Source organism: Acomys russatus, chromosome 1 (assembly GCF_903995435.1).
Source record: "Acomys russatus chromosome 1, mAcoRus1.1, whole genome shotgun sequence".
Taxonomy (NCBI): domain Eukaryota; kingdom Metazoa; phylum Chordata; class Mammalia; order Rodentia; family Muridae; genus Acomys; species Acomys russatus.
Window position 1 is genome coordinate 82,046,232 of NC_067137.1, and position 11,670 is coordinate 82,057,901.

At 46.5% G+C, this 11,670-nt stretch overlaps 1 protein-coding gene across 1 annotated transcript; it reads right to left on the bottom strand.

Annotated features, from left to right (window-relative positions):
* Positions 1-6,720: 6,720 nt before the first annotated feature.
* Gpr135 (G protein-coupled receptor 135) lies at positions 6,721-8,282 on the bottom strand. The gene has a single exon (XM_051146476.1). The coding sequence runs from the start codon at positions 8,280-8,282 to the stop codon at positions 6,882-6,884; it is 1,401 nt and encodes a 466-aa protein (XP_051002433.1). The 3' UTR covers positions 6,721-6,881.
* Positions 8,283-11,670: the final 3,388 nt, after the last annotated feature.

Consider the following 11,670-nt stretch of genomic DNA (forward strand, 5'->3'; position numbering starts at 1 on the left):
ATCTACCTTCCTGGGTTTCCTCTGTGTGTGATAAGTTGTCTTTCTCTTAATGCTTTTGTTTTTCCCATTGTTTCGTCTTTCAGTATTCTTTTTGAGGTGTGCCTATGTACATAGCCCTTTGTGTTTGCCTTGCAGTCCATTGGGGGTTCTTGAATGTGACGGTTACTTTTTTTTTTTTAATTATTATTTATTTTTTGGTTTTTCAAGACAGGGTTTCTCTGTGTAGCCTTGGCTGTCCTGGACTCGCTTTGTAGACCAGGCTGGCCTCGAACTCACAGTGATCCACATCCCTCTGCCTCCTGGGTGCTGAGATTAAAAGTGTGCACCACCACTCCTGGCTCCATGAAGGTTACTTTTAAAATCAAATCTGGGGAGAGGTTTTTAAGCAGTCTCTTTAAGTACATTTCCTGCTCATCTTCGTTTTCAGGTGATGTGCTTAGCGGTACTTTGTGCGTCTTGGTTGTGTTCATGCTTCCTCGCTTGTCTTCTCTGTGCTCTCCAGACTTCACATCTCTTTGGAAATATATTTAATACCCCCTCCCCGCGCCCCCTCCCCCCCAGTTTTTATCTCTGCAAGGTCAGGTTTACTGCTGAGCACCTCCAATGAAATTTTAATTTGTTCATTTCAACTCCAGAATTTGTGTCTTTTTAATGATTTCTACCTCTACCGACATTCAATAAGGGTTACAAACTGTCAATATGCTTTCTTTTACTTCTTTAAGCCCAGATTTTGTTGTGTTGTTGTTGTTATTGTTTGGGACAAGCTCTTTCTGTGCAGCCCTGGTTGGTCTGAAATTCACTGTGTAGGCCAGACTGGCTTCAAACTCAGAGACAAGCCTGCCTCTGTCTCTGCCTCCTGAGAGCTGGGGTCAAAAGCATGCACCGCAATGCTCAGTCTAAGGCCAGGTTTAAAAAAAAAAAAAAAGCCCAACTAATTCTTTGAACATATTGCTGCTGGCTGTATTGAAAACTGTCCAAGAACTCTGCTCTCACAGGCAGTTTCTATTGTTCTCCAATCCCAGGTATGGTTTATACTTTTGGTTTCTGTATATTTCTCATGAGTATTTGCAAGAAAGACATTTAGACACAGTCAGAGAGAAAGAACTCCATCCTAAAATAAACTGGGCTACTATTTTCCACACAGCATAAGTGAGGTAAAACATCTGCCGTTTGACCTTGTAGTCGAGGGTTCTAGAAGGAGAGAACCAACTCCTTGCCTGCACTCACCCGGAATTTAGTTCATCAGATGACTGAAGAGCTGAGAACTTTCTGGAAATTGCTATAGTAATTATCATAGTAATTCCAGGTGCTGGGGGAGATGAGAGCTGTGCACTCTTGGACAACCCTACCTGGGGTAGGTAGAGTGTGTGTTAAGCTGAAAAATGTGGGACATAATCCAAATGATGCAGATTCAATACCTTTCTCACATTTCAGTAAGCTTTCTCTAATACACATTCCATCATATGTTATATTCTTAGGTTAATACCAAGAGAATCAGGCCTGGAGGGACAATTATGCAGCAACAGTGAGTGAAAGGCCAGACAGATGGATGGATACCCCAAAGATGCCAGTATGCTGGCTCACCAATGGCGCATGATGTCCACCAAGCCTTGACACAGAATAAGTGTCACCTTACATCATATATCAATGCATACACCTTACATCAATGCATACACCTTACACCTGTGCTTACATCTCACACTTATGTTTGCATCTCACACCTATGCTCACGTCTTACATCTATGCTTGGGTCTTACTTCTATGCTTACATTGGAACTAATCTTTCAGGCAGAATAAAGGATCAGAGAAAATATTGAATTTCATAAAATTTCTTGTGCTCCTAAATCTATAGATCATGATTTAGAGCAACTCTAAAATGATAGGCGATTTTTTCGATGAGTTTGTCTAATGAAAGGAAAGAGAGAGGAGACAGATAGAGACAGAGAAAAGCAGAGAAAGACAGAGAGGGGGGGGGAAGAAGAAGAAGAAGAAGAAGAAGAAGAAGAAGAAGAAGAAGAAGAAGAAGAAGAAGATGATGATGATAAAGATAGTGTCCTGAATGGTCCCCATAGTTGGGGGAATTATTTGGGAAGAATTAAGAGGTATGGCCTTGTTGGAGAAAGTGTGTCTCTGGCAGAGGACCTTAAGATTTCAAGCATCCAAAGCCCTACCCAGTTATCTCTCTGTTTTCTGTTTGTGACTCAGGATACAAGCTCTCTCTCAGCTACTGCTTCAGTGCCGCCTGCCTACTGCCATCTCGCCATGATGCTCGTGGACTCTAACCCACTAGCCCCAAACTAAACGTTTCCTTTCATAAGTTGCCTTGGCCATGATGTCTTGTCATACCAATATATAAGTAAGCAGGAGAGATAAAATGTTTCCTTTCTTGTGTGAGACACAGTGTGCCTGCCGTGAGCGTTCATGACCAGGATTTGATAGAGCAGGAAGACTGAGGATGCCAGAGAAAGGGATGGCTGAGAGAATGACATTCCTGAGGTGGACATGGGATTTAGCTGTGGGCAGTTGCCAACCAGCAAAGGTCCAAAGATACGTATCCTTCTGGTAAGCCAGCTTCCTGAGCTCAGGATAGGAGAGTGTCCAGTAGTCCAGCCACCCAACCCCCTCCCCCCCTTCCCCTCCCCCCCCAGCCCCCCAGCGCTGGCAGTTCACAGGGACCTGGACCAAAAGGTGTCAAAAGGCTAGCTCCATTCAGAGACACATTTCAAAGCAATCACAACAAACAAACCACCAACAATAAAAACAAACAAAACAAACAAACAAACAAAACAACCCCCAAAAACAAAAGAAAACAAATTTGGCCAAAAGGTGTCATTGGCTTGACCCTTTTCAAAAGGACATTTCAAATCCATCCCCGGGCATCCTGGGTACACCTCCTACATACCTGGGCTTTAAAACCCAGGGGTCTTGAGTGGGGGCATGGTACACTCTGTCCCAGTCTCTTCTTTTGTTCCTTGCCCCTTGTCCTGGTTCCTTGTATCTTTAAGCTTAGTTTGACCTTTTGTTTAGTGAATTAAAACCTAGATCTTTGTCTCCTGGTGTCTATTTTTGGCTAAGTGCATGGCTACCCTGTGCTTTCTCAAGCTGGGGGTGCAGGAGCGGAGAGCTGACCCCCTTCCCCCCATGCCTGAAAAAATGCAGGGGCAGCCACATCCATCTCCGTTTGATTCTCAGCCAGCTTTCCCGTGAAGAGAACCCACACGTAGCTGCTGAGAAGTGTTGTAAGTCCAGGTTAGTTTGTCACTACCCTGGTGACTGAAATATCAGTCTATAACCGTGTGTGTGTGTGTGTGTGTGTGTGTGTGTGTGTGTGTGCGCGCGCGCGCGCGCGCGCGCGCGCGCTTTTTTGTAAAGCAGGAACAAATGTCATGTGACTCGCTGATAGGACCGATGAAGTGTTTTGAGAGTATACTGGAAGCTTCTAATGCAGGCAGGAGGGTTTGTTACAAGGGAAATGCTCAGAGAAGGGGCGGGGCGGAAGGTCCAGGTAGGGTTACAGTGTCTAGGTGCCTGGGTATTACTTGAGGGTATTCTAAATGCTTTCTCCAATTCTGTTCATCTTCTTTGGAGCAGGGATGGAGACTATGGATGACTAGGGCTATTAGACCAAGGATTAGGATTATTTCAGAAAAATAACTGTTTGGAATGGCAACATACATTAAAAAAAACAAAGCAAAACAAAACAACAACAACAAAAACAGAGCAAACCAAACAACAAACATATTTTACACAGCTGTTCCCCACACTAAACTTATCCTCTCTTTTAAATTTATGATATCTACTTTCCAGTCCTGGCATAACTGTCTACGTTCTTGCTTGCTCCTACTGTCTTCTACAAACGAGAGGTGGTATAGCAGGTGTTTAGAGGGACTTCTGGCAAAGCTTCTCAGATGCAAATGTCATATTTAGTACGTGCTGGCTGCGTGACCTCAGACAAACAAATCACACTGAATCTCTGCTCTTCAGATTTCTCATCTGTGAATCAGGCTAAAGGAAACCAGCACCCTACTCACAAGGTTGCTATGACAACTGAGTAGGCCAATTTGCCTAACTATTGTTACTGTTGCAACCCAAATGAAATAAAGTAGGAGCAGATACATTTCAATGAGTTCTATGCTGCCCTTTCTATATTATTTGATACTTAATGCCTCCCAGTGTTCCAGTCCCTTTTTCCTTTCTCCCACTAGGCCATATACTTTCATGCTGGTGGTAAACATGAGGAAGACTAACTTTTAGCTTTATTGAAAATCATCCCATCTCAATTTTAAATATTTATTTATAGACGTCAGGCTAGTGGCTAGCCTTTAGGAAGATATCTTTTGCTTCCAATTTCATCTCCTTTCCTTGAGACTCTTCAGAAAAGGACACGCCTTCCCTTTCTTCCCTTCGATAAAGGAGTCCTGGCTATGGGTGGACCCTTCTGCACGCAGGCTCTGTGATTTCTACCTGTTAGCTGCATCAGCACCAAGAAAACTGCCCTTAGATGAAGTGGAAAAGTGACGCATGATGATGGTGAGGATGATCATGGCACATGACCCTCATCCTTGCTTTTCCTGCCAGTAGACAGATAAGGGAACAAGGGCCACCACGCTAAACAGATTACAGGGCAAATCCTACTTCTATCATTGAATAGTCATAAAGCCGTGAATGAAAAATCAACACACATGCACACGCACACATACGCACTGTTCACCAACTTAAATAGGGACTTCTGTTTTCTCTCTTTAATTACCAGTGATGATTCTGAGAACTACTCCCAGAATGGCTTCTAGAATGGTCTCTTTCATGACCATTGCTTTCCTAAAATGTCCTTTCCCTGACAATGGAGAGGGGAATTCCGTTTCTTTCCTTAAAGCCTCTAAACCATCACCAACCTGTTGCCTCCAGTCTGTTGGATTTTGCCCCTTTACTCATCACACAGGATGATTCCACAGCATGTCTATTGTTGGGTTCCTTCCTTCAGCTCTTCTCAGCAAACACCCCTACTGTTTAACAAGCTTGCCTCCTTCGTCTAATCGCATAATCTTTCTACAAAATAAGATTTCCTGCGCTACAAATTTCATAATAGCAAGACTATTATTTCTCCTTAAATCCTAGAATCTGGTTGCATTAAGCCTGTAACCTTATGATACTAGGCTTTAGAGAGGAGAGATTTCCTCATTGCCTTTGAGCTACAGTGACTGTAGCAATAACGTACCCACATAATTTGCAAACTTCTGACTGTGGTGATACCCAGAGAATAAGAAAAATTAAAACTTTTTTTTTTTTTTTTGGTGCACCAAGACAGGAATCATGCATTTTCATTTTTCATTACAAAATGTTGTACACTCACCTGGCACACAAAGACTTACACACGAGTGAACATCTTAAATGCTTTACAAGGAAAATAATGCTGGCTAGTTCACAATGAAATCCACACAATGAAGTGTTCTCATACCTTTTCAAAGTGCCCATTCAGCTAAAGCTATGGAATACCGGATTAACGAGAAGCAAAATCAGGGGAGGAAAGAAAATACAAAGTTACATTCAGTGTGGGAAAAATCACATATACAAAGCATAAATTGTGCTTCTGAATCATTGTAAAAAAAATGTTTTTTGCAAGCTCCCAAAAATATTTTCATTTTGCTTGAGGTATCTCTCCAACTTTGTGCCTATGAACTTATATCCCATCTTGTAACCCCATACTAATTACCTTTCTAATGATGAATATGACATTTTATACAAGCCATACCTATAAAGCAGCAATCTGTTACTAAAAAGTACGCAAACTTTTAAATAGAAAGCATGGCCTCTTAAGATGTTTATGGCTATTCCAAGAATGCAGCCACTATTTTCAAACTACTTTCAAATTCCTTTTTGGAATCACATTTGGCAATTAAAGGCTAAACAGGAAACCAATACTGTATGTATAACATAGATTCCCTACACACATACATCACTCAGCTTATTCAAACAATTTGATTTCACAGTACAGTTTGGACTCTATAAAAAAAAAAAATCAAAGTCACCCCAATAGACAAAGATATTTTAGTATGAAAGTTATTATTATTATTTGTAATGAAAACATTTGGCATCCATACAAACTATCAAACAGGAGCAACAGTTTAAGAACAGAGCCGAATTTTCCCAAGACATAATTTGGGGCCCAAAACAGGCGTAGAAGGAGTATTTAAAAAAAAAAAAAAAATACTGGACTTCTGTTTAAGCAACCACATCATGCTCATTTGCCCTTTGCACCGATGAATTATATCTAGTAATAAACGACCTTTTCAAAAACCCTGGCGTGGTTTAAAATAGACTCTGAATTTAAAATTTCGCACAAAGACTTCTGGAGGTGGAGGGCGCGCACCAATCTGTGCGATGCTGTTTCTGCTCTAAGCACCCAAAAGCAGGTCAGACGGGCAGGCTCTAAAATGTGAAGTTTCGCTGAATGCTGGTGAAGTACAGGGGCCTTCAAACAGTTCCAAGGGCTTTAGCTCATTTAAAACGACAGTAGTTGAGTATATCTGCTAAGTTCAGTTGAATGATTTTTGTTTCACAGTGTTGTGATTCCTGTAATATTAACTCTTCAGTAACTGGATTTTATTCTTGTTGCTTTTTAGCACTTACACTTTGCAGTGCTTGGTTGTGTGGTTTAAGATTGCTTTAATTTTTTGCATTTCACACTCCTTTGGGCACTTTCGAAGAAAAGGGGCATTCTTTTACATTGCTTATGTTTGAGAATGAAATGGTATCCTTCCCACTTCTGTCTTTTTAGTTTTAAATGTTTGGCTTTATGAAATTCATGATTTTCCCCGGATTCCCGCGTCACTAAAAGAGAGGAGTGGAAATTCGCTTTTACAAGCTGGCCACCCCAACCCTTTTTAGAGGGTACTGTCCCCAGTTTCAGATTTATGCTGTTTGCCGACTGCCGGAACCAGGTCTGGCGGTCCCTCTCGGAAGAAAAGTACAACTGGGTTTCTGCGAGCCCACATGACCACCTCCCCTCCTGTCCCACTAGCCGGGTTGGAAGAAGGCATCCCGCTGCAAGTCCCGAATCTGCTGGCACAGCCATTTCGAAGGCGATCGCGGCTTCTGGCCTGCAAACCTAGGCCTTGGCTGAGCAAAAAAGCATCCATGTTTTTAGTCCTGTACCCCTCTTCGCGGTTACGCCCTAGAAGTATAGAAATGTGGGGGTTGCGGATGGCATATATGACAGGGTTGATAGCCCCATTGGCCCAGGTCAGCCAAACAGCCGCCACATTGAGCAGCGAAGGGGCCTGAGTGGTCTGACCCTGCCGGGTCGCAGCCAGCAGCACCAGGAAGCAGTAAGGGCCCCAGCAGCAGATGACGAAGATAATCATGATGAGTACCGTGGTGGCCGTGCGCACCTCGCTGAAGAAGCGCAGCACGCGCGCGTAGGTGGTCATTGGCCTCACGCGCACGTCCGACAAGCGCACGGTCCTGCAGATGTGGTAGCGGCAGAAACACATCAGCAGGAAGGGCAGCAGGTAGCAGGCCACCACCAGCCCCACGCTGTAGGCGGCGCCCAGCTGCGCAGGATCCGGAGAGGTTCGGTAAAGGCAGCGGTGGAAGCTCTGTGGAACCGGGGCCTCCCGGGGTGCCCGGAGCAGCTCCCAGGGCAGGGAGAAGCCCAGCGCAGCCAGCCACGAGCCGGCCAGCAGCTGCAGAGCGCGCCGCCGGCCGAGCTTGTCCCGCGGCGGCCGCACGATGGCGCAGTAGCGGTCCAGCGAGATGAGCGCCACGCTGAACGTGGACACGATGCCGAAGCACGAACTGAAGAAGCGGCTGGCAGCGCAGAAGCTGCGCCAGGGCCCGGAGTCCCCCGGCGGCGCGAACAGGTCGAGGAAGGCGGCGGGTAGGCAGAGCAGCGCGGTGAGCAAGTCCGACAGGGACAACGACAGGATGAAGGCGTTGGTGACCGTGCGCAGCTGCTGGTGCTTCACGATCACCCCCATCACTGCGCAGTTGCCCAGGCTAGACAGCAAGAAGATGAGCAGGAGCACGAGCGCCTGAGCGGCCACCGCCGCCCCATGCCAAAGTACTGGCTCCCGTCCCCGAGGCCCCGCCGCCTCCGGCCGTCCCGCGTCGCTCTGGTTTCCCAGCGTTACGATGGCTACGGCGCTGAACGACAGCGCGGCCGCGGTGGCCGTGGACGCGTCCCCGCCCGGATGCGCGTTGCCTGACAAGGCTTCGCTCGCGGGCGGGCGGGCGGCGGCGCCTGCTCCTTCGTGAGGCCCTACGCAGGCCACTGCTGTGCTCATCCCGCAGCAGGGTGAAAAGCTGCGGGGACCCGAGCTGCCGCCGCGGGGAGTGGGTGGGGCTCGGCCGAAACGGGGCGGTCACAACCTGGGACTGGTAGAACCTTGATGTGGGTTCCAGGCGTTGCCGAGGGAACCGCCTGTTTACGCAGGAACGCGGGGCGGGACGCTAGCCCGGTACCCCAGAAAAGCCGGCCCACACCATCTCCTCCCCAGCCCGAGGTGACTAAGCCAGGGCTCTGCTGGCATGATCCACCTCTGGCACCCTGGCAAGTCAGAGAAAGTCAGACCATCCCGCATACGAATGGAAGATTCAACTGAGATGGTCTTGGTCTTTCCTGTCAGGCATAGATGCCCTAGGGAAGGACTTTGGGGGGTGGGCGGGGAGCTGCTGTGGGCGTCTCTGGCATACACAGGTGGAGAAGGAAAACAGTCCACATCCCGAGATCTTGAACTTGGCGCGCGGGAGTGGGGAGGATTATTTCTAGTGCTTCTGTATTTTGAGCGGGCAAGAGAATCAATCAGACTGCGTGTTCCAATCTCAATTTCAGATGATGTAGCTCTGGGATGAAAACCAAGAATTTGTATGGGTGGTTTGACGGTCCAGGCGCCACACTTGGAAAACTGCTGTTGTAACATTTGTTTCAGTTGACTCCTTGCTGACACTCAACATTCCTGAGGTTGGGCTTATCTCTGTGAGGATCCAGGAGGGAAGACGTCATCTACTTACTGTTCAAGGGCCTGGACCTCTGAATGGGAACTGGTTAATGCACGGGGAGAGACAGAGAGGGGCATAGGTTCCACCCCTATTACTGTGAGGTCTCTGGAATGTGGTATGTGTGGCATATAAGGCACTGGTAGTCAGCATGGCACTTTGGCAGATACTGAGTGGGAGAAACAGGGCCAGGAAAGGCCTGGCTGCCCAGCAGAGTGGCGTCTCCAGATTGTGGCTATGGCTTTGAGTAGGAAAGGCTTGGTTTAACCTTCCGGTTACCTGTGTTCTTTAAAGCAACTGTGTGCAAAGCGTGGGTCAACGGCCAGCAGTATCAGCGTTGCTGGAGAACTTTCAGAGATGCAGATTCTACTGACCTGATGATACTGGGGTGGAGGTCCAGAAGCCTGGGCCTCAACAAGGTCTCCAGCAGTGGCTAATACCCTCACAAACTCAAGAAACTCTTGAAGAACGACTAGGACGCTTGCAGGTCTTAGACTCCATATGAGGGCTAAAGGGTTTATTTCAGTGTATGCTACAGGAAACTTAGAGTCTAAACAGAAGTGCATTTAAGGATTTCTCAGTCTCAGCCTCACACAGTCTGGGCCAGATCATTCTTTGTAGCTTGGGGCTGGCTGTTCCACGTAGAGGATGCTTAGCAACATTTCTAGTATCTACCCACCTGGATGCCAGCAGCTGCCACAACTAAAAATGTCTCCAGAAATCGCCACAAGCCCCTTCAAGGTAAAACCAACCCCAGCCGAACAATCATTTCAGTGCAAAAATATAGTACCTATGGATTACTTAGTAAATACAATCTTCAACCTAGTTTTAGGAAACAGCAAATAAAAGTCCTTCCTCCAGAAGACTTAAACTATTAGGCAAACAAATATATTACAAGGAGTGTTTTGTTTTAATAGCAAATTCAATGGAGATGAAGTTGCTACAATAGTTGATAAAGACTTTGTACACCAAATCTAACTATTGGGGGTCGGGGTGGGGGAGGGTGGTAGGGGAGAAGGTAAAAGGAAAATGTGTATGTTTTTTTATCAGACAGGATTTGCGTGCTGTGCTATGGAGACGGAATGTCACAGAGGTGTAACCAAAGTAGCAGTTGACCTTTACCAAACAAGGGCCACAGCCAGGCACATGATTCAAGCAAGAGGGATATTGCACCATCCTGGTTGACTTCTTTCCTGGTCTGCACCAGTGTCTTCTCCTCTGCCACTTTGTTTTGTCCTACCGGAGCCCAGCCCTCTACCCCTCTGAACGTCCTCATTCCCCTCCAGAGACTCTTTCATTCCTAATGCCACATCTTATTTCTATGGGCACAAATGGGACAACTCAGGGGGCAGGACAGTTGAGTGAAAAAGAAAGGGGTGCTGTATAGAGTGCCAGGGGTGGTTAAAACCAAGCAGCAGTTGGAGGAGGCAAACAAGGCAGGCGGGTGATACAGTTAGTAACGCATGATGGTAATTTCCTGGCATCGTCTCAGTTTGGGAGTCGCTTGTGTGGAGGTCAGTGCCATCCTTTACCTAAAGGGCAGACTTTCTGGGTATTTTAGAGTGAAGAGAAGTTGTTTGGGAAGGGCATGAAACCTGAGCCCCAGCAGGTAATTAACATTGATTTGCCAAAAAGTTTTCCTACCCAATGGGAGTCTGTAGCATTAGGATGTGGTTATGTTGTGGGTGTTTTTTCCCTCCTGTCCTTAAGCTCCCAGAATAACGACACACAAGGCTCTTTAAATATTATGCAGATACCTAGGCCATATTGCTAGGCTCTTCTCTGACTAGTTCATAACTTAAAATAACCTATTATTCTAACCTACTTTTTGCCACGTGGCTGGTTACCTGAGCTCAGGCACCATGCGTCCATCTTCCTCACATCTTGCCAGCTAAATCTCTCGTGCCTGTCTCTATCCCAGAATCCCTTCTGTCTACCAGAAGTCACATCTATTTCCTGCCTCAGCCATAGGCTTTTGTTTTTTTTTTTTTAATTGACAGGTGTTGCACCCGTACAATACACAAGAGATTCCTTCTACAGGTGTCTCTCTCCAGACACCTCAGCGTGTTAAAGACAGCCCAACCCAAGTCCAGTCAACTGGAACCTGCATTTTAAGACTTTAGTGAATAGCTACATAGACGTATGCACATTGCTCTAAGGAGAAATAGTATACAGTGCATGACTTTTGAGGGTTGAGGGCTGAGCTGATTCTTAAGGAATCTATAAGACCTGGAACAAGAAGTGGGTATCGACTTTGGCTCACACAACTACATCACATGCAGGTGGGGGCTGAGTACCAGCCCAGTGGTCTCGGGAGCCTCGCTGAGATAGTGTATGGGTGACACTTGCACCGAGGCATTAGGAATCCTTCTCTAACAGGTACCACACTTGACTGCAAGGAGCCAGCGGTATCCAGCACGGGTGCGGTGAACTGTGTGGTGACCCATGTCTCTGACAGGCTAAGCAGTTTCTAGAGAATAATTTGAAGATGGTTGGATACATGAGGAAGGTGTGTCTAGAAACGGCTTTGGGGTGGAAGCCTGATAAAATGAAGGACAGGAGTGCTTGTTTCATCAGTGCCACTGAGGGGGGAGGAGGTTGTGGGGGCTGCAGTCCGCTGATGCTGTAAGCCACGAGATGAACTGGACTGCAGGGAGCGGTATCCAGAAGCAGAAT

Excerpts from the sequence above, each read along its gene's own strand:
- Gpr135 (XM_051146476.1), bottom strand. The coding sequence starts at position 8,282 with ATGAGCACAGCAGTGGCCTGCGTAGGGCCTCACGAAGGAGCAGGCGCC.